The sequence below is a fragment of the Equus asinus genome, chromosome 13 (genome assembly GCF_041296235.1).
Source record: "Equus asinus isolate D_3611 breed Donkey chromosome 13, EquAss-T2T_v2, whole genome shotgun sequence".
NCBI lineage: Eukaryota > Metazoa > Chordata > Mammalia > Perissodactyla > Equidae > Equus > Equus asinus.
Window position 1 is genome coordinate 46,985,373 of NC_091802.1, and position 24,075 is coordinate 47,009,447.

The 24,075-nt window shown below is 43.6% G+C and overlaps 1 protein-coding gene across 1 annotated transcript in view; it reads right to left on the reverse strand.

Annotated features, from left to right (window-relative positions):
• Positions 1–24,075, reverse strand: part of ERN1 (endoplasmic reticulum to nucleus signaling 1) — an 81,540-nt gene that overhangs the window by 40,340 nt on the left and 17,125 nt on the right. The window contains exon 2 of the mRNA XM_044744363.2: positions 15,660–15,780. Coding sequence (XP_044600298.1) covers positions 15,660–15,780 — 121 coding nt within the window. The remainder of the gene's footprint in view (positions 1–15,659; positions 15,781–24,075) is intronic.

The window sequence follows — 24,075 nt, forward strand, 5'->3', positions numbered from 1 at the left end:
CCAAGTTACTTCAGCACAGTCCTGAAGCCATGCGAGCTGGGAAAGCCATATTCCACAGAAAACACAGCAGTCAAGAAGGTATCTTTTTTGTTCGTGTCAGCCACTTAAAGGTCTCACAGGTAAACACAGATTAAGAGGACACTGCCAAATTCCAGCAGTTCACCAGAAACAAGACATGGAGCCCACCAGGACTGTGACTCTTGTTCATAAGCTTATCTTTGCTGTACAGTGTTTGCTCACTCTCAGGGACTCATCTTCAGGTGCAGATTTTCCTGGTTTTCTAGAGCTTACCCACTGGTCACCTGACACCGGGGCCTCAGGTCCCCAAACGTGTCCTGTACCAGAAAGGTTGCAGTGAGGACACAGGCCGTCGGCAGGAGCCAGGGGAGAATTGGTGGGACAACCACACCATGTTTAAGAACCATGTTTGTTTCTAAGCTTAGAAACAAGTAGGAGGGCCCTCTGGTCATGTTAGCATTAGCATGCAGTAAGATAAGATCCCTGGAAGAAACATCTGCAGAGTTGTAGGCCAGGTAACAGCACAAGTGATAAGACAGCTCTGACGGAGGTGCAAACTGCTGCTTGGCTTCTGAGGTGTAACAATCACCTATCCTGTAGATTTTTTTCTGTCTTAAAGAATCATGTGAATCTGAGATTTTTTTTTATTTTTTATTTTTTGTGAGGAATGTTGGCCCTGAGCTAACATCTGTTGCCAATCTTCCTTTTTTTTTTTTCTCCCCAAAGCCCCAGCACATAGTCATATATCATAGTTGTAGGTCATTCTAGTTCTTCTATGTGAGATGCTGCCACAGTATAGCTTGATGAGAGGTGTGCAGGTCCACACCCAGGATCCGAACCGGTGAACCCTGGGCCTCTGAAGCAGAGTGCGTGAACTTAACCACGCGGCCATGGGGCTGGCCCCCTGAGATTTGCGTTAAAATATTACAGGAAAAAACCATATGGAGGGGACAGATAAAAGAAAAAATGGCAATCTGGTGATAACTTTTAAAGATGGAAATAGTGACAATGGGGAGTCATTTTACTATTCTCTCTACATAAGCTTGAAATTTTCCATAATTTGTATAATGCTTTAACCTTTAAAAGGTTAAAGACAAAAATATTTGGAAAGCCAGCAAAATAAAAGCAAAAAGTATCATCTGAGAATGTATAATGAAAGCCCATCATGAAAAACTGGTTGTTTTTGACCTAATAATGAGAACTAGTATCAGGTAAGATTCTTGCTTTAAAAAGACAAAATCCACCCATGTGAAAAGAAACCTGGCCTAGCTCTAAACAAACACTGCTACTATAAAATAAGCCACCCTATCTATATGGAGACTGATAAGGATAAAAGCCATCTCACAAAGCTGTTTTATTTTCAGAAGGAAAAAAAAAGGGTTACTGCGCAAGTGTAAAAATGAGTGTTATTCAAGGTAAAGGTAAAGATACCAGAAGAGGAAAAAAACAGCTGAAATCAGTGTTTGGTCTCCAGGATTAACACAAGAAGAAAGAAAGCTGCTCACTGCTTCCCTGGGAGCAGCCCCTGGACCCGACTCGATTCCCCTCGTGGGTCCAGCTCAGGCCTGACCCGGCACAGTCTCTACCCTTGGAGAAGCCTGGGTGAGCTCATGTGACGCTCACTGCTACTGTTTTGTGCTAATGTAATCCTCATTTTAACATGAGACAGAAATGACTCAAAACAGATCTTCACATCCTTCCTTTATCCAAGTTCATAAGGGTAAAAACTTAAACATTTTTATTTTCAAAAGATGTGAATTTTGTCTTTCCAGGAATACCTTTTTCACCTTTAGTATTGATCCCATCCTCTCTCAAACCTCATACCCTCTCCTCTGTATTGGGCCCCAAACAGACACTTGACTTCGTTCCCTTCTTGAGCTATGGGGCTCAGTGTCTCGGTCCATCAGCACCAACAGCTTTACCCTTTCTGCTACTTCCCCACCACTCAGGTGATCCCACATGCCTGCTGCCCCAGACCACTCTGTCAGAGGCACTCCCTTCACTGCCACTTCCCATGCCGTGGTTCCTCTGTCCCCCGGCATCTCTCACCTGTTGGTTTCTGTGGGCTGCACTGCCTGATTTTTTGCCCATCTCTCTCTTGGCTCCCTCCCTCCCTACTCTGGGAGGAATGCTTCTAGGTTCTCCCCTGCGTTCTCTCAGAGAGCACATCCATCTCTAATAGCTTCAACCATAACCACAGGGGCAGATTCTAGGTCCCCATCTCTTGAGCTCTTCTTTCTGGACCAACCAGACTATTTCCCACCAACACCTCAAACACCACTTTCCCAAAGTCACACTCTCCATCTTTTACCCTAGACTGGCTTCTACTCTTGACCATCTTATTTTGTCAACGGTACCACTATCTTCCAAGAAGACAGGCACGCCTCAAACTATACTGCTGACACTCATTTCTCCCCAACACGTCCCAGCAGTTGCCAAACCCTATGGTCTATTTCTGTAATGATCATCACTGTTTCCTACTTCCCAGCACCCCTTCAACATCACTGGAACCCCTTGTCTTTCCAGTGCTCCCTTTTCTTCTAATCTACGTGGCCTTTGGAATCTGAAAAACCTAGGCTTAAGTCCTAGCTCTGCCAATTACCAGCAGAGTGACTTCAGCAAACTTATTTAATCTCTCTGAGCCTCAATTTCCTCATCAGTAAAGACAAAAAGAAAAAAATAGAGATAACACCACCAACATCAAGGCACATCTCTATGTGGATTAAATAAGGATTAAATGTTTGTCAAGATTTTAAGTCTGTGCCTTGACACAAAGAAGACTCATTCTTTTAAAGACATAAATCAGATTACACTTTTATGCCACTCAAAATCCTTTGGTGGTTCCCATCTCATTCAGAAAAAGACCAATGTTCACACGAGTGGTCTACAAATCCCATATAATCCCACCCTCCCACCCTCTAACACCCTCCAACACCCTCCCATTATTTCTTCCTCACTCTATCCCAGCTTTGCTGGAATTCAAGGGTATTCCTCCAATCCTGCCAAGCCTGCCCCTGCCTCAGAGCCTTTGCATTTGCTATTCCCTCTGCCTAGGTCTTTGATCAAATATCACAATCTGACAGACGTCTTCCATGACCACCTCTGAGCCCCCCAGGATTCCCTCCCCGTCTCCCCTGCTTGACTTTTCTCCATGACACTTACCACCTCCAAAGTACTGTGTATTTTACTTATTTTTTGAATGTCAGACTCTAGCCACTGGAAGCTCTATGAGGGCTGGGATTTATCTTTTGTTGTCTGCTATATCCCCAACATCTAAAACAGCCTCTGGCACATAGGAGGTGCTCAATATAGTTGTTCACTAGAGTAATCAATAAATGTTAGTTTCCTTCCTACTTCCATTTCTGCTCAGCCTGGATATCTATTGTTGCTCATGTGTAATAATCCAGCAGCTTCACTCTATCAATCCTCAATCCAGAATCTACCTAGCAATCCCCTTTCCCCTACTCAGGCTTCTGACCACTCCTGAAGAAAACAATACCATCACTTGTGGAGACACCATTATACATCTACAGCCAGCTGGGCCCCAAGTCATATGTTTATCTACTTCCGGGTTGGCCTCTGTTCCCTGTTCCTCACAGCTGGTATTTCAGACCTTCACTCCTTGCCTCAGCCTGCTTCTCTCTGCACGTGACTTTGCCTCCTGTGGCACAAGGGAAGTAAAGAGGGGCAGAGGGAGCTCTCTGAAACTTCCTACCCTCACCCTCCAAGTCTGCCCAACTGCACCCTTCCCTTCGCATTTATATATATATATAAAGACAATGCTTTCACCTTAATATTCAGAGATATTTCACACTCAACCATCTAGAGCACCCTGTCTCCAACGATCTTCAAGTCCTCCTTCTCCCTGGCTAACTCCTTGCCCTCTGCCTCCCCCACACCAAACCTCTGGGCTCTCCCTCTCTCTTTTGCAAGTGCTCTCCTAATGCATCCACTTTAAGTGTACAGTTGGATGAATCTTGAAAAACACACACATCCGTGTAACTACCCTCACAATCAAGATATCGAACATGTCCATCACCCTCATACCCCTTTGGATTCAATATCCTAAACTCCCACCCCATATGGCCACTAAGAGATTCATTGCGTTTGTCCTAAAATTTCACAAATGGAATTTACACCGTAGGTTCTCTTTTGTGTCTGGCTTCTCTCTGCATCATGTTTTTTAATTCATCCATATTATTGTGTGTATCATAGGTTGATTCTTTTGTATTGCTGAATAGTACTCCACCACATGGATATATCACAATTGCTTATTATCTGTTGATGGACATTTGGGTTATTTCCAGTTTGGGGCTGGAAAAATGTGAATACAGCTGCTAAGAACATTTGTGTGCAAGCCTTTGTTTGAACCTATATTTTTATTTCTGTTGGGAAATACGTAGGAGTAGAATGGCTGAACTACAGCATTTACGTTTGACTTGACAAGAGACTCCCCAACAGCTCTCTAAAGTGGCTGTACTATTTTACATTCCCACCAGCAATGTGTAAATTACTTACAGTTTTTTAAATGTTGATTCCCAGGTCCTTCCCCCAGAAGGCTGGTTCTGTAGGAAGGGCCAGGGAATCTGCGTTTTTAAGACTGCTGGGTAACTCTGATGCTGAGCCATACTGGGAAGCCATTGTGCTGGATCCTCTTTCCCCTTCTCGCCTTCTGTGCCTTTCTCAACTCACTGCTCTCCACCTCCTCCCCTGAGAATAAGAGCAAAACTGCCACTGTGAAGTTCCAGTGACCAAATCTAAGCAACACTTGCAAATCCTTCTCCTTAGGTCTCCACACGGCATCTGACAAAGTTCTCCTGTGGAGTCCGCGACCCAGTCCCACTTACACCTGCTTACGTGGTGTCTCAACGCCTGATGTCACAGCCCCAGAACCTGTTCCTCCTTTACATTCTCCAGATTGGCGGGCTGGCCCCACTTCCACCCAGTCACACAATCTGGAAACTCAAGAGTTGTCCTTGACTCACTCTTTCAATTCTAACTCTCTCTCACTCAATTATATTCTGAGTTTCGTAAGATTCGATCTATCAATAAACATTTCTCAAAATCTACACCCTCCTTTTCATCTCTTTTACCACTGCCAAAATTAGGCAGTCACCACTTCCCACTGGGTCCACACAGCAGCCTCCTAACCAGCTCCCTGTCTTAGATCTCTGCCCTCAGACATGCACTCCACCCACTGCCTGCAAAGGCTTGACAAGGGCAAATTTGTTCATGTCTTTCCTCCACATAAAATCCTACGATGGCTCCCCTCTGCCCACCAAATACCTTCCATCTCTGTGGCTCAAGTCAGAGGTTTCCAAACTTTCTTGGTTCACAGCATCCTTAGTTTCTCAGTAATTTATCCATAAGGCCCTAAGCCAAAATAAATACCTAACGGCTCCATTTATTACGCAGTCAGGTCCAAATGACTTAAGTATTCAGGGCCTAGCAACTTAAAGGCCACATGAAGAAAATAACACATGTAAATTGAAAGAAAAACGTTTATTTCATTCTTAACCATAATTACCCACTAATAGGATGTGTGTACCTGTTGGGTGCCGCACATATTTCAAATCTCACAATCAGATTAGACACCGCCACCCTCATTGCCATTTCACATTGATTTTCACATGGTATTTGAATTTTATTACAGCAACGGCCAAAAACTCAGCTTTGCAAAGATATCTTATTGAAAGGAAAGTAGCGCAATCTAATGGCGAAACTACAAACTCCCTCAAGCATGGTGTTTGACCTTTTGGAGTATTGCTGTTTCTCTCAAACACTGAAAACAAGCTGCAGTGCCCCTGTGAATTCACTATGGCACCCTGGGGGCCCTCCGCATGGTTTGGGAACCACAGGCCTAAGCATTCAGGGTTCTGCAAAACCTGGGCCCAATTCTTCTCCGTGATTATCTTTCAATCACATCTCTTCCCCAAACTCCCTCCACGGTCTCGTGTTGATCCCTGTGCTCACTATTACCTGTCCCATCTCCATCTACCCAAATCTGCTTGTCCTTCGGGGTTAGTTCAAATGCCCTCTTCTCCAGAAAATCAGAAACATGTTTTTATGATGCATTTATCACATTTCTCAAGGGACAGGTGCTTAATTGCACGTAGCCTCTCTGATTCTCAAATATCTGGGGGCTGAATTGAATTTTAAGCACTTTGAAGGGAAGGGACCACCTATTTTGTTTATTGTGAAATATACACAGAAAAGTGCATAAAGCTTATGACAGTTTAATGAATAATCAGAGAGTGAACACCCATGTAACTGCAGCCCAGGGCTTTTCTCCCCTCATACTTAGTAAGTAATGCTGTTTGCAGAATGAAGAGAAGTCAGTAACTCAAGATATTCAATATTTTATGCGGAATATAGTCACTCAAATAAGTTTTTTCTAAAGAAGTGTACTTTTCCACACAAAAATCTACACGAAAAAAGCTAGAAAGAGCTGCCCAGGCATAGTTCTGTTTGTTCACTCACATTCAAAATTACTTAAATTTATGGAAAAAATGATATGGGATTTGCTTCAAAATAATGGAGGAGAGAGGGAAGGGGACTGCCACATGCGTTGATTAGTGCTGAAGTTGGGCGGTGGGTGTGCCTGAGGGTTTCAAGATACTATTTGCTTTACTTTTGTGTATGTTGAAGTTTTTCTAAAATAAAAATTTAAAAAAAGAGAGAGAAGCTACAAAGAGGTTAAGAAAATCTTTCCAATAGGTTGAAAAGAAGCCTGTTCTTCCTGCCCTCCTGTAAAATCGTGACAGCCTGATCTATAATTTCACAGGGTTCAAAGAGACTGAAGGGAAATCCACTTGAAGAGCATGAAGGACCCTGGCAGCCCCATTTCAGGCTTCGCTAAACAGAGGCTCATCAGCACTGGTGAGGGCACGGGGAAAACGTGGGGGTGATAAGCTAGCAAAGCAGAATAATGTCTCTGATGAAGTCAACCAAAATTTAAATAATTGTTTCAAACTGGAGCTCAGGACTGACGGCCTCTCTTTGGAGGTAGCTCTGGGCAGACTTTCTTCCACGTAGGAAGGAATAAGATCCCTTTGATTACAGAAGCCACAAGAACAGATTGCCCATTTGACTGGAGCTCAAGGAACCTTACAAGATCATTCTCTTCTCTTCTCCAGATGAGCACTGATATTTCTGGAACACGCTGCTTCTCTGGTGGAATCTAGATTAGCACTGGCTTTACTGCCCCACTGCACCTCACTCTTCTTTCTAAAGCACAACCCCCTATCCGACCCCTACACACCCAGCTGCTTCTCTGACTGAAAGACTTCTCCAGGTACAACTGAGATGTCGTGACACAGTCAGAAATTCGCCAAACCAGCCCCTTCTAAGCGCACCTCTAGCAATGATTTGAAATGTTTTGGGTTGGCCCTCCTGAAGGGTATTTAAGGATCAAAAGACCACAAATGAAGTCCCAACTGCTTTCGCTTCCTTGTAAGCCTCCCCATACACCAAATATTCAAGAGCCTCATCCTTCTCTCTCTCCCTTTCTGTCTGGGGAGGAGGATGACAACCCAACGACTAGTAACTATCTGTTGAGATTTACCACACATATCCCAGAAACAAATGTCAGCCATCTACCATCACCTTGATTCTCTGTTATGTGCCGCACAGGATAAAGAAAGGAGCTTATAAAGCTGATACACATGGAACATATATAATGAACCGCTGAAACATGCATGTGGTATATGCCACAGGTGCCACAGGATTTCCCAGGTGAGGGAAACCAGTGAGGGCTTGCGCGCTTGGGGAAGACTCCATGAAGAAGGCTGATCCACAGTGTGGGGATGACAGGACAACCTGAGTGAAGAACCATCACCCTGTTTGCGGGAATAAGGACACAGCCTTGGCAAGTGTGAAGTGTTCTTTGTGCAGAGTGATACAGATAAGGTTGGACAGGAGGCAGTGAGACCACAGAGAAGAAAGTCGTGAAAACTTTGTGATGTGGTATGGCGGGCATTAACTAGGGACTGAGTGGAGGCTTCCAAGGAAAAGAGAAGGTTTTCCTTTTCACAGGAAGATGCGACAGGCAAGCATCAGGGTACAAGGTGAATGAGAAGGAGAAGAAGGAATCATAAAGGGGTAGTGAGGAAGGTAACCCAAGAAAGACAGCCTGAGCTAGTATGGGGGTGGGGGTGGAGGAGGGGTAGTCAGGAAACAGACATGGGCGGGGAAACATCAATAAAACTGAGTCCTGATCAGAAAAATGAAGTGAAAGAAAGGAATGAGTTATAGAGGACATAGAGATTTTAATCCTAGCTGACACCGAAACGAGATTAGCTAGTTTGAATGTGATAACCGCCATTTCCTCAAGAGAATGCTTAAGGTTCAAATACTGTTTTCTCATAAAAATTATTGGTAAAAATTATTGGTAAAAAAGGTCATTCACCCTCCCTTAACTCAAAACTTATGTCTCTCAAATATGTTTCATGCGCTCAAATGAACCAGTCAGGGATACTTCTCCCCAATGGCAGCTCATTTCCTCCCTCGAGAGGAAAGGTACTTCCACAATCTAAACCTGTAACTCTCATTAAAGTTATTAGGTCCAAATTGTAGGGTAGAAAGTCTCAAACGTTCCTCAAAGTACAGCTTCCACAAGGAGCGCATTTAAAAATAGACATCTAATCAAAAGCTCCTCAAATTCCAAATCTTATCAGAACTGGGAAAGGATGTAACACGTTTTCCTCTACCGGTAACCTCTACAAGTCACCAAATGTCACGTTTGACGAAGACGATCACGTGAAAATACCAAAGTAATCTGAAAAACCGCCCATACTAAAGGGAGTCAAATTCTACTATGTTCTTATTCATCTCCACCCTGGCAGAAGTAACTCAGAACTAAAAATTCACACTGAATGCTATAATCGGTCGTGAAGGAATTAAAGGGGGAGATACGATTTGACCTCTCTATGGCCTCTCAGGATGTCATAACTTCACAGAATTCATTATTAACTGATAGGAGTGCCATCAAACCTTGCACAGCCATCCAAAGATGAACAAAGGGACAAGTAACTAAGTCACAGCCAAAAAGGGCATTTTATCCACATACTTCAACATTCACAACCGAATTCCAATACACACCAAGGAATGCTGCAAAGAATATCCATTGGAGTTGAAATCTATGCTGCTGTGTATGATTCCCCTCTGCACTGAGAGATGTACCTCTTTGAAGCAAATCCCAAGCATGAGGGCGGGAAGTGAATGCGGGTACAGACGAACGAGATTGGGCACCAGTTGGTGCTTGTTGAAGCTGAGGGCTGAGTACATGAGGGTTCGTTATATAATGATCTCTATGTTTGTACGTTTCGGATCTTCCATGATAAAAGTAAAATACAAAAAAGAGAAAGACAGAAAACATATTTTCAAGATATTCAAAAACAGAAATAGGCCTCTCTCATATCCCCTCTCACAAAGTTTTCAGTCCTCAAAAACAATGGAGAGCAAATAAACACTTTTCTTGTGCTTAAGCAATGAGGTAGAAAGGTAGTGATGCATATCTTAAGCCTAGAAAATTCCTTAAGAGAAAACAGATTAGAACTATTAACGAAACGTCATCTCTTTGCACAACTTCCCCTTCTCATGTTTCCCTCATACCTCTGAGAGCAGACCTGTCTCTTCCCGAGGAACATGCACACTGCTTAAGAGACAGGAGAGAAAGCCACTGTCGAAAGTCACAAAAAGCCACGTGAAACTCAGGATCAGAAACTAGAACTGGAAACTGCCATGACCATGGTATGAGTGACAGATGACGCATCCTGAGGAGGCAAAGTCAAGTTTCATCTGTTTCTCCCAAAAGATGTCTAGTCAGAAGGGTTCTGGGACCCGAGTCAGCATTAAGGGGCTCGGACATTTACTGAGCATCCCTGGCTGTCCAGAAACCCCATCTTCAAGGAGTTATAAATCCAGCCAGAAGACAAATGTAGCCAGAAATTCACAATAAGCAGGAAGTGCCATGACAGAGGCTTCAATGAAGTGCCCCCAAAACCCAGATGAGGGAAGGGCTCACCCTACTTGGGGAGTCAAGGAGGTGACCTATGAAGGGCATCTTAAAGATGAACAGGAGCCTGTCCCACATTGCAGGCTGCTGGTGAGTTGGGAGCATAAGCAAAGGCGCCATGTCTCTGAGGCCTGGAGAGAGACAGAGTTATGTGGCTGCTTGCTAGCAAGGGCACCTGCTGGGCGAGGGTGGGGAGTTGAGGCTGGAGAGCTGGGTGAGAGCCGGAAGGTGAAGGGCTGTGCACGCATGCTAAGGAGCTCAGACTTGACCCTGTCCAGTGCTTCTCAAACTAACTGTGGTGTTGAAAATTCCAACCCATCATGGATGACACTTACTCTCCCTTTTGTTCTCTCCTCGCGGGCAGGTAAGACAGGTGGGCAGACCACACCTGGAGTAGCTCTGCTATAGACAACACCAAGGGTATTTCAGCAGGGAGGGCAGCATGGTCCAACGAGTCTTTTTAGAGGGCATGTCTGGCGGCAACATGATGGACGAATGGCAGGATAAGACAGGCAGCAGGGATGGCAGTCAGGAAGCTGCTGCATTAATCCAGGAAGCAGACGTTGAGAGCCTGGCTAAGACACTGGCAAGGCGGACACAGAAGAGGAGTCAGATTTGGGAGACACTTCTTCAGTCTACAAGACAGGGACTCAGTGATCAAGTAGCAAGGCATCACTCTACTTTCCAGCCCGCGTGGACCATGGCTGTCAGCACCAGGAGGAACTATGGGAAGAGGCACGTGGTTAAAAAGGGAAACTCACAGGGGAAGATTTTCTTCAAATTTCAAATAACTAATTTTGTTCTAATCCTTCCCTCATAAGAAATCTCCGATATTAACCCTTCAAGGGACATCTCATAAGTCCAGGCCCATCTGGGTGGGACAGCAGCCATGGTAGCATATTTCCATGATTAGCAGAGAATGGTTCTAAATTAGACCCAGTCCTCGTGCCTACTATTGCTAGAAAGGTGATGGAAGGGAATGAGGGTAGGGTTGCTAAAGAATAAGCTGCAACTGGATGAAGATTTGAGTGTGAAGAAACAGCATTAACTAGAATTTCTAGGTAAGCGCAAGAAGCCCTGCGGCAGCCCTGGCAATGCCAAAGAAAGTGCTTTCAACTCCACCAGGCAAAAGCACGCTTCGTAAAACAAATCTAACACAAAACACGACAGCAACATTCTCAGTTTGCACTTGGGCTGAAGGTGCAGAGACGAAACGGACTCAACCATATTCGCTGGTGAAATTTCAGAGACAGACAGTGGTGTAGCTACAGTTACAAAAATCACAGGTTAAAAAGATCACAGCTAACATAAAATGTCAGAGCTCAAATTAGTTTCTGAAAACAAATAAAACTCGTTTTCTGTACTAGGTGTAGTTTGCTGCTACAGTGTAAGAAATCTCCATTTCTGGGAACAGCAACACATGTTTGGTTGAGTTACTAAAGCACCTGCCAAAACCACTCTCTGGAAAGAAAAAAAAAAACACTCCCAGTTTGTTGACCCCTGAAACAAGTTAGGAAACCATGAAATGAAATAACAGGTACATATTCTGCAGAACCCAGTCTGATGAGTTAAAGGTCTCCGTTTGCATCAGCAAGTTTCTTCCATTTGACTTTGACTCCTCACTGCCACTCAGGCCCGAGCCTGTGTTGTTCCTTGCCTGGACTGGTGCAGTAGCCTCCACCTGGTTTCCAGCTTCCTCCTGGCCACATTGGTTTAGTCTCAACACAGCACCTGTTGATCTTGTAAAGTGGAGGCCAGGTGTCTTAGTCAGCTCAGGCTGCCATAACAAAATACCATAGACTGGGTGACTTAAACAACAGACATTTATTTCTCATAGTTCTGGAGGCTGGAAGTCCAAGAGCAGGGTATCAGCATGGTTGAGTTCTGGTGAGAGCTTTCTTCTGGCCTACAGATGGCTGCCTTCTCACTGTGTTCTCACATGGTGGAGAGAGCGTGAGTTCTGGTCCCTTCTTCTTATAAGGGCACTAATCCCACCCTCATGACCTCATCTAAACCTAATCACCTCCCAAAGCCTCCAACTCCAAATACCATCACATTGGGGGATAAGGCTTCAACATACGAATTTTGGGGGGAACACATTCAGTCCATAAGACCAGGGCATGCCATTCCTCTGCTCAGATTTCTCCAATGGCTTTGAAAAAACGAACATCCTTAACACCAGCCACTGGTGTCTCCATGAGGGCACAGCTCACTAGGCAGCGCTCAGGAAATCTGTGAGGGCATTTCCTGGTGGTCACAGGGAATGGGGGGGCGATACAGGCACTAAGTGTGGGGGCCAGAGATGCTCGGTAGTCCTGCTTAGCCGAAGATCACCCCATATCTGCAGGCTGCTCTGATGTTCTGCCAGACACTCACATGAGCCAAAAGCCTACAACCTAACTGCTTTACATTAAAGCACAAAAGTGTTTTTTGCATGATTTTATACACTGAATCTTCTTGGAATATGACTACTGTATAAATCAGGTAAGGATGTCCTTTTTTTGTTTGGAACATTACCAAGAGTTGTTGACCACCTTGGAAATCCAGTCCTCACAGGAATCGTGGTATCCTAGTCCACACTTCCATCAGTCTGCGTTAAGAGGCACTGCACTCACTCATAGGTGGCGTGTCAGTAAGGTCAGCACGTGTCCGAACATTTACATGTTAAATTACACACGTGATTAAAAATTACTTTCCTATTATTTCAGATTATCAATTGGGTGATACATTTTTCTTTTTAAAACTGTGTATGTAGGTTACTATCTGTAAGTTTCATTTCAGGATAGTGGTACGGGCATTTTTATAATAAATATTATGTAAAGGGAGCACTGCATGCCGACATGACTGGCCCTCTGAGCTCATCTCCTTCTTCCCCTACTTACCCCACTTCAGCCACTCCCACTTCCATGCTCTTTCTTCCTCCACCAGGCCAAGCGCACTGCCACCTTTGCCCCTGCTATAGCTTCTGCCTAAGACTCCCCTGCCTTCTTGAGTTCTTGCTCAAATGATGCCTTCTCAGTGGGCCGACTCTGCTTAACCCCCACCCCACACCTGACCTGCCTAGTCCACTTTCCTGCTTTATTTTTCTCCATAGGGCTTACCACCACTGCGTAATTTATCTCTTGTCTGTTCCTCACTGGAATGAAAGCTCTACGAGGGCAGGGATTTTGTCTGTTTCCTTCACTCGCTGTACCTTAGGGCCTAAAACAATATCTGGATATCTTTATAATCTACTTACATATCAATGGTTTACAAATATCAATTTTGAAATCTTTAGTTATAATTGCAAGATTAGAATTAAATTGAAAACTCAGGGTCTCTATACATCACCATCTTTAATCTTTGTACAGAAATACATTTCGAGGTTACTGGTATCCGGGCTGAATTTAGCTAAAAAGCTACTGCATTCTCAGAAAAAACAGTGAGACCTAGAACATATTGACTATTACTTGAAATTATTAAACCTCAATGGGATTTCTCTAATTCTTCTTTGTGTCTTTTAACTCCTCCCTGCTCTGCCTACTTAATCAGCTGTTGGATTCTCCTGATTTTATTTCTGGCACGCCTCTCATCCTTCCCACCTCTTTCCTTCTCCCTGCCCCCCTTTTCAGGTCTGTCTCACCTCTCACTGGCCTTCCTGTCTCTAGTCATCCCACACACTGCTGCTGGATTAATCTGGAAGCAGAGCACCTGCTGAGCCACTCCCCTGATCAATCACATTATGGCTCCCAACTTCCTGTTCATTCAAGTGCAAATGCCTCAGTGCTACAGTAGGGCTCAACATACCCTCTACGGGCCTCCCTCCCTCCACCTCCGTCCCTAAGCTCCTCCCAAACAGGACCTGTCCCTGCACCCTAGAACCTGCTGCCTCCTTTGCCCCTTTCCAGGCCTCACTCCCCACTGAAATTCAATCCATGCACCAAGGCTCAGCTCTACCATGACAGCCTCACGAAGTCTTTCCTGCCCCCGCAGATGGACGTGGGCTCACAGCACTTCCTAGCACCTCTCTTTGGCAGTTACAACACTCTGCTCTCTGTTGCAGTTCTGTGTACTTGTCATTTCTCCCTAGCAGACTGTGGACTCCTTGAAGGCAAGAACTGTCTTTTTCTTCTTTGTGCCCCATATAGTATCTTTCACAGACTAGGTTCTCTAAACACGTGTTCAATTATGAAAGAGGCAAATTTTTAAGCTCTAAGTTACAGGAGAGAACAGATTGACTCATGTTTGGCTAAGTAACAAACAAGGCAGGACACAGTTTTGCCAGATATAGCCAATGCTACTTGTAAAAATTAAGACTTGGAGAAGATCAATTTCAAACAATACATGCAGGGAAAAGCAAAGCAGAAGAATGAAGTGGCTTGGGGCAGAAATGCCCTGCCTAGAAAGACTGAAACTGAGGAACAGCACTAACATTTAACCGTGAAAATATTTAGTTCAATCCTTTTGTGACTTGATTGTCATCTTTGCACAAAATCAGAAATTCTGAAATTTAAAGGACTCTGCTTTTGTTTGTATTAAAAACATGAGAAGGCTTAAACACGAAGGGGAGACAGTGCTGATAACATTCTGGGAGCCTGTAATGCAACGCCAAAACCCAGCTCTACAGTCTTCTTGTGGCCACTGACTCCTGAGACAGCCGGTCCTTTCGGTTGCTTAAAGTTCTTGCTGATGCAAGCAGGACCCAGATACTCAGGGTGGTCTGTGGTCCCCCAGCTGCCATCATCTATGGATGGGAACGAGGTCTGCTGCTAAATTGACAAGATGATGCGTGACCTTCTGACATAGGCCAATATTTTTCCATCTAGAATACTGTTTTGGAACATTTTATTAAGGAAGGAAAAATACTTGCTGTGCTCATGAAAATAATGAGTCACAGATTAGTGACGGAAGAGAACATGCTGGTCAGACCCTAATCTAGGGCCAAATGAGAATTATTACTAGACAGAATAATAGAGATGACACTGAAAGCCCCAAATCTTGGGATATACATGGCTTTACCTGGGCAGATTACTTTGGAAATCGAATACAGTTTCCCAGCTGTAGGACTCCACTCTGCTGTCACCAGGAACACAAGATCATAAAATGGAAGCATGGTGGATTAAATGAGCAACAAGCTCAGTCTTTTATTCCCCTCACCAAAGAGCCAATAAAGTGGCTAACGTGGATGAATGTCAAATCTGACAGCTGGCAATTATTTTAGCTTCTATAAAAATAAATTAGTAATTTGAGGTCAGAGAAGATACCTTCTTGTAATTATAATGATAAGATTCTAATCGTTAGAACTTAAAAAAAATCTAATGCAGCATGTCTTCATGAAGACCAAGCGGGCAGTACTATTAATAGAAAAGCCTAGAGCCATTTAAACATGAAATCTGGACAGAAGCAAAAAAAGAAAAAAGGGAAAAAAAAGGATAAAGCACGCCTCTTCAACTGATGCACTTAGTGGATAATCACAATTCCAGCTGTAAACGTACCCTTTGAGTATAATTCCCTTTCCTCTCCTTGACTCCATTATCCTTTTTTATTTTATTAAATAATATATAACTGTTTTTCTCCTTTTCTGCAATGTTTCCTTGGAAGCAGCTGAGCAAATATCCATGTTACCCAATGGCCAAATCCAAATTACCTTCTTTTAAAGTCCATTTGATGGAGCCTGTCCTCTTGCTGACAGCATGCAAACTTCCATCCAGTGTTGACACAAACAACAAGGTTTCAGGAAGCGTCACTGTGCTGGGACTTCCAAAAATCTGCAATGAGATGTAGAAGAATCTTCATGGTCAGTATGAACCTTCACCTTGGGCATAAACAATCCCAGACCCCCACCCCCAAAAGTTATCTTTCTAAAATCTGCCATCTTACACGTGAAGAAACTGAGGTTGGAGACCCTAAGTTCCCATCAAGGGCACACGTATAGACAACAGCTGAGTCAGGAATAGGATCAGGTTGCCTCATTCTATCTGAGCAGCAATCCTTCCTGCAGACAGACAGGCTTATGATCTAACATGACAAGGACAGGGATTCTGAAATAATCCACCAGCAGCCTCCACTGAAACAGAGGGAGAAAGGACACTCAGCTTTCTAACTGACTTCCTCCTCTCAGTTATATTTTACTTTCTAAAACCTGGTCATCTTGCAAGACTCCATGATAAAGAAGAATGCCAACACACCCACACACGCTTACGAAATCTTAAAAGACAAATAATTAGGGGGAAATGTTTAAAGCAAAATAGGAAAACCAGCTCTCATAATATAAAGAGTTAATAACACACTAAGATTTCAAAAGAGACATGTTATAAAGGAAAATATGTGAAAAACATAACCCAAACTGTTCTTCATCTATAATCAAAATATAATTTAAATCAAAATGTACCTTTTATGCTTAATGAACTTAAAAACATTTTACAGAAAATAGCCAAAGGTAGCGAAATTCGCTTTCTCATCCATTGTTGGTAGCAATGAAAATTATGTTAGTGCCATCTTTCTGGGAAGCATAGAAGTACTCACATTTTTGATCCTGTAATTCTACTTCTATATCCTAAAGAAATAATTCCAGGTATGGGAAAAACTCTGTGTGCAATGATACTCATTACATCCCATTTATAAACACGAAAAACTGGAAAGATACAAACTTCCAATAATATCTAAATGGCTGAAACAAATTATGACACATACACTCAAGAGAATATTATGTAGTCACTGAAATAGCACTTGGAAAAATCTACAATACAGAAAAATGTTTATATATGTTATCATATTAAAATTATAGAATCCAAAATTTAATGTACACTGTGGTTATAATTATATTGGACATATTTCTTTTGCTCTGCCTGTCCTCCAGCTTTGCTAGGAACTATACCCTCATCCACATGGTTTCCACGGGAGCAGCTGGGTTTGTGTGTGCATTCGCATGTGCATAATGCACACATGTGCAAGCAATAGCTAGTAAGGTTTCCCAGGACAACATCCTTTTGAGGTATGGGCCCATTCAGCAATGCCACCTTGTAATGAGATTTTCTCTTCCTTTGTCACAATACTGCCCCGCAAATTAGCTGGTTACTGTGGGTTTTGCATCAAAAACAGGCCAACTCAATTTGCTTATACTATGACAGTCTGAATTTTAGCATAAATGCTATTTTTAAAATATAAGAGTATGGCTGGCTTTTAGCACTAAACATAAAACATTGGGAGGTTCCTTGTGCATGAGAGCCTGACTCCACAATACCTGGTCACTCTTGTAAGAGCCAGGGTGACATCTAGTTAATCCCTTAAAAGGGAAAGCCCAGTGGCTCTCTCCAGGGCAGCCTGAGGTGGCAGGACAAACACTCCAGTCCCTGCATTCCTTTCCCGTGGTGGAGACCTGCTGGCAGAGGGGGCGAAGCAGCTGCCAGAACCTCATTCATCTCATCTCTTACCTGTGCCTGTCCTGGAAGAGCAGTTCCGCCCTTTACTCTGCCCAGAGCAGGGCCCACTCACCTGGAATGGGGGAACCAAGAGCAGGCTTTATCACTGCCTGCTGATGCTGTTCTCTGTGTAAAGCCTTAAGTCTGAGGAAGAAGGGTCTGCTAAGTCTATCCTCTGATTCTGCCTTTCAAACTAGGAACTTAGTCTCAGTACGACCCGACTAGAAAAACAGAAGCCTCAATGGTGGTGCCTGCCCAAGCCGGGAACCCAAAAACCATGTATACCAACTGTTTGGGGGATAGTTAAAATTCTTTTAGCCCAAAGGGTATATACATGGTGACAAGACTGACCTGGACCCGCTCACACCTGAACCGGAGGAGCACACACTGCCCAGAGCACCCTAGCCTGGAGAACAGTGGCCCTGTGACAGGATCACCGAGGGTGTAGCTAAAGGACACAGGGCTGTCTCCCATTGGGAAGAGGGGACTGGGCTTGCAGCTTGACACGGGATGGCTGGCTTCTCTCAGGTGGGGGCAGTTTGGAGACTGAATAAACGAAAAGGGAAGAAGTATGCACACCTAGGGCCAAGAGGTAGAAATCTCTGCTGCACTGCCCCCACCCGTCAAAGTCAGCCCTGGAACAACCATTTTGTACACTAGGTCTTGGGATCACACAAGAATTGGGTTGAACTCTCTGGGGGACTGAAGCAGTAAAAAGTTAAACTTGGGAGAGTTCTGTGAATGCATTTTCCTCCATGTAGAAAAAGCTGGACAAGAGTAAGACAAAGAGAGAAGAAACACAGCTGAAAGATCAGGAGATCACGCCCCGGCTTCCACTGTTCCTCAGGCCTAGCCAAGTACCTGTCCTTGGGCTCAGAGACACCCCAATCTTCACAATAAATTCTCTTTGCTTAAGCTTGTTGGAACTAGGTTTCCATCACTCACAACTGAAACAGTCCTGACACACACAAACACACACAGCTTTAAAAAAAAATACATACAGAAAAAAAAGAGGAAGAAAATATTGCAAAATTATAGCAATAGTTGTTTTCTCCCCTATTTTCTAAATGCTCTATAATATGATCATGTAGTCTGCAATGAATATTTCATAAAATAGAAAGGAGATGGAGACGTCAGAAGATGGGAGAGAAGCTGGAAGTTAAAGGAGCTTCTCTGAGCTCCTAAGTTCCAGGTGAAGTTAGGACATTAGGCAACTCAACCACCTTCAATCATTAATATCCTCCAAACAAGGGGAAGAGGTCTCCCAGTAAGAGTGTGCATCCCAGAACAGAAGAGTTTTGGTGTTGTTATTAAAGCCTACAGTACAATTATAATGAACTATATATCCTCAAATATACCTTATCACAGTATTAGTCCTAAAAAGAGTTAATATTTACTACAAACTTCAGTGCTGCTTCACTACTAGTGTGGAAACAAAAGCCACCTGCCTTGTCTGAGCATCATGGAAACCACAGGAAGAGCAATTGTCTATGGTTGGTTGGTGAATTGAAATAAAACACTAATCACATAACCTAACATAGTCTTCTAAAAATCGCAAAAATACCAGGTTTGGCTAGATGTTGAATTTAGCAACTGAGAGTGCTGACAGTTAATCACAATGTCCACAGTGACGTCACAAACCCTGTCTCTTCTTTGAAGGCTCTTGATGGTTTCAAATTAGAATGCCTGGGGAGCCACTCTGAACAGAGCTATTCTCTCATAAGCCAACCTAATATTACAGAATTTCTGGCTCCTTACCCTTGGCATTTTTCTTTTTTCCAGTGAGGAAGATTGGCCCTGAACTAATATATGTGCAAATCTTCCTCTATTTCATATGTGGGACGCCGCCGCAGCATGGCTTGATGAGGGGTGTGTTGGTCCATGCCCAGGATCCAAACCAGTGAACCTAGGGCCACTGAAGCAGAGCATGCGAACTTAACCACTATGCCACTGGGCTGGCCACTACCCTGCCATTTTTTAAGGCATGCACATTCCTGCCTTCAGATATAATTGCTAAAACTAATTGAATCAAATAAGCTTTTAGATGCCTTTTGCAATAGTGAGCACAACTGAGAACTATCTGTACCTGAACTTCTAAAAACACTGCTGCACAATAATGAACTAGCATATCACCTTCACCCAGCCTTTTTAGTCATCAGTGCTCCATTTTGCTATGATGGATGAAATGGCAATAATAGTCCCATAATAGACACTAGTTTCCAGAGAGCCTGAAGATGGCAAGAAAATGCTGACTCTGCAGATCTACTTCAAGTTGACTCCCCGGAATCTGGCTCATTTTTCCCACTAGTGGGACATACTCTCCTAGCTTCGGTGGTGACTTCTAAGACACAATCACAGTAACACTGTAGAGGGTGAGAACAGTGGTGGTGAGTAATCTAGTCTAGCCTAAAACTAGACATCCATTAGCTAATGGGGCCTCATGGAATTCTGACAACATACGCCCTCTCACAAGAGGTGACCCCGAGAAAACCATTCTGGAAACGCCCAGCCTGAGGACTCTGAAGTCTGGCAATTCAGAGCAGGTGATGCTGGGGAAACGGCTGCTGGTAAAACCAGCTCATTTTACTTAGGTTGATTCAGTGTTCAAACCATCCTCACTGCAGCCCTGCCCAGTCAGGACTTTAAGAGTCTCCCTCTCATAAAAACAAACGCAATTTTGGGGCTGGGTCCTCATGTTCAATCTTCTGGTTATAAAGTAAGGTTTCACGAGGTCCGGGATCTACGCCACTTCATAATGAGACACGCCACTCACTTTGCCTTTACTACAAAGACGTGGAAGCAACTACCAACTGCTTACACAGAGATGATTAAAAGGTAAGTTACCAACAATTCCATTCTCTAATATTCTAAACTCAGTTAATTGTTAGTTGTTCTTGCATGAATGAACTCAACTCCCTATATTTCAGGTAAGAAAAAAAATCTTTTCTGAAATAACTTTGCTTAGAAAAAATCCTCGGCAAAGAGGATGATGAACACAAGGGATAGGCATGTGTTTAAGCAGCACAAAAACAAATGAAACAGCCTTTAATAAAACCCCGCCAATTTCTCAACTAGTAGTTGGGACTAGTCAGGCGAGGCGGCAGCTCACCAGGGCTGGAGGGGACAACCAGCAAGGCCTCGGGGCTCGGTTTCAGCTGCCACCTCTACCACAGCGGCGGCTGCTCATTTCCACTCACTCTGCCCCTCAAGGACGAACAGGAGAGAAGCCCCCTGAAGGCTCCTCTGAGCTTCAGAACACAGGAACACTGCCCCTCACCAGGGTTTCAGAATGCTGCATTTTCCAGAGAAACACAACTCTTAAATTTCAGACACTCATCGCAAGAAACAGTCCACAGGTTAACCAACTACCTAATAATAACAAGGGTCAGAAAGAAGGTTAATAAAAATAAGAGACTTTTCAACTCGAAGTCGGTGGGAAGAAGTGGTACCATGCACACACTCGTCTCATTCCCAGTGTCCAAAGTGATCCACACGTGGTGAGTGTTGCAGTATCGGTTCCATTTACAAAACCGGCACATCCAGGCCCCACAAAAAGGGCACACACACAGAAGACCCCTGCTGTGAAGCAGAGAGCCGTGCACTTCTCAGGTGGCATGTAAATCGATCAAGTCTAACCCAATTGTACATCTCTAAAAGCTAAATTGATAAGGCAACACTGTAGTGCTAGTTTAGTAGGATAACTAAAAACAGTAAAGATACTTAAAATTAAAAAAAAAATTGATTAGGCAGATCATTGTATTCTAATATTATAATAAATACTGTGATCTTTTGGAGTGGAGGTAGGAAGGGCAGAAGATTCACAGAAAAGATTCTTCTTTTAGGAGTGCCACACCAATTTCCAGGATTTGTTCAGAGGCTTTTTTTTTATTGAGGTCATAATAGTTTATAACATTCTGAAATCTCAGTTGTACATTATTATTTGGCAGTCACCATATAAATGTGCCCTTTCACCACTTGTGCCCACCCCCAAGCCTCCTTCCCCCTGGTACCCACTAAACTGTTCTCTTTGTCCGTAAGTTTGATTCACAGAAAAGATTTTTCTTTTAGGAGTACCACACCGATTTCCAGGATCTGTTCAGAGGCTGTCTTTTGGTTTTGTTTTTTCTTACTAATTTTTCATCTATGTTCATTGGATTACCGTTATATTGCATAATCCTAACTTTAGTTTTATTTATTTAAGGTTAAGAAAACCATTCCTCCAAACCAAGAATACTTGTATAACTCTAGCAAGGACACTGGCATGTTTCCAATAGAGTATCATTACACAATAGAGCGTGTACCTAAATTCCTGGAACCTCCAACCTGCCATCAAAGACCAGTCTGCCTTTTGCAGTGCAGGGGCTCCTCCCCAGGGCTCAAATCCACTGCACGGCTGGCCATAGCAGTCAAGTGAAGATAAAGTGACTTAGGAGTTCATTTTTGCTTGTTAATGACTACACATTATGGTATTACAGGTGAGGCTCAAAACAGGTATGCAAGTGAGGGAAGGATCACAGAAGAAAGATTTCTAAGGTAATTTGTTTTACTACTTAGGACACATGAAATCTTGAGAACAATTAAAGCTGCATGTCACCAAGTGTAGAATAATACATTTCAAATGGATTAGAATGTGCTAAGGAATCAGAACTTATAATTATTAACCTCAGCAATAATACTGGGAGGTGAGAAGAGCATTCTCTGCGGGCAATGTACCAATGCCAAAGGACCTAAAAGGGGAGGAAAGACAAGACTGCATGCGTGCACGTGTGGATGCAGTGAGGGAAGTGGTGTCTGATGGGTAAGAAAATAGAGGTGAGGGGTAATGGCCAACAGACGGGATTATTCTGCTGACTATAACTAGCCGAAAGCCACAGATGCAGGAGCTGATTTTCTTTTTTTAAGATTGGCACCTGAGCTAACATCTATTGCCAATCCTTTTTTTTTTCTTTTCTTCTTCTCCCCAAAGCCCCCCAGTACACAGTTGTATATTCTAGTTGTAGGTCCTTCTGGTTGTGCTCTGTGGGACGCCACCTCAGCATGGCCTGATGAGCGGTGCAATCCTGGGCCGCCCAAGCAGAGTACAAGAACTTAACCACTTGCCCACCAGGCCGGCCCCTGGATGAGCTGATTTTAAGAGCTATCGGTAAGATACTTTCTGGCCCGCCATTGGGACACCAGTCCCATAGGGCACCACACACACGCAAAAGCACCTCAAGTCAACCTGTGCAGTACTACGTCAATTCAGCAGGAAGTGCCTCAGAATAGTATTTTGTAACGTAGTCCCTTGGCGAGCACTAAATGATATTCAAAAGAAGGACATCTGTGTCTACAATTCTGCTACTTGCAGCAGCATTATCTACTTCAGACTATAAACTCCAACAAAGCCTGGCTATTTGCAATTCTGGTTGCTTTACAGAAGTACCCAGCAGAGTACTGTCATTCTAATGCCATTTGATCACATGAAAGAAGACTGTGTCCCATGATGGCCAAAAAACCATCAAGAATTCACCAAAGCAGCCTAAGACTGAAATCAGCGCCCAGTAAATGCCAGCACACCCCCACTACATACAGATCTCTTGGTGAAAAATAAAGCCCACGTGAGTATCAGCCTCATACCAATCAGGAGAGTGGGCTAACCCAGCCGCTCCCACAGGCCTCCCTCTGAAGGCATCTTACGTTAAGGCCGGATGAGACAGATCCAACCCTGCTCCCCAGGCCCCAGCTCATCTACACATCTGATCCAACAGGAAAGTTCTCCTCTCCAAACATAGAGACTCCTAGACAGCCATCTGGGTAGCGACACAAAACTCACAGTGTTTAGTCTCCTGTCTAGAGAATTGGGACAAAGATTAAGAACAGGTTTAAAACTAATAAATGGTGATATTAGACATTTTTTGTTTAATTGTGCCTATGTTTTAATGATTTCAGTCTACTACAGAATCATTCCAAATCCTGTTAGACTTCGTTTACCTGTGTGTAGGTCAGCAATAATCCATCAACCATATAGTTCCTGCTACCCAGCCTATCAGCTGTGTTTCCTGATATTAAGTCAACAAAGGTAACCATGACATTTGCTTTGGATGGGAGTCAAGTGTCTGGCTGGGATGCAGCAAAGGGCAAGGCCTAACTGAAGAGCTCTGTGTGGTTTCCAAACTAAGCAACTGAGAGAATTAAACTAGAATTTGTGGCAATTCTGGCGTGATGTAATTAACCACCACCCAAGACAGTTACAATTCTTCAGTTTAGGCCACCCATTTAATGGATCTGATAAAAGGTTCCTCATAAAACCACTTTATTCCTGGGTGCAAAGGTATGCTAATTTCACAACAGGTGAATATATTCCCTCCCCCACCAACTGGTTTAGGGGCCCCAGGCTAAATGTCTAAGTTCAAGCAGCTGGCAGTTCCATTTGTCTTCATGGTCCCCCTGCCATTAACTTATATTGACACCATGGGGGAGGAAACACATTTGGGCATGAAACCCTTTACTACACCATGGTCAAGGAAACAAGCCCTTGGTCTTAGGTGGTAGCCAATCTCTAAGGTCCCTAAGCATTTTATAGATACGACAACTAAAACTGAAGGTTTCACAATCACTTAGTGATTGAGATTTAGAATGCAGGTACTGCCACTATTATTTTGT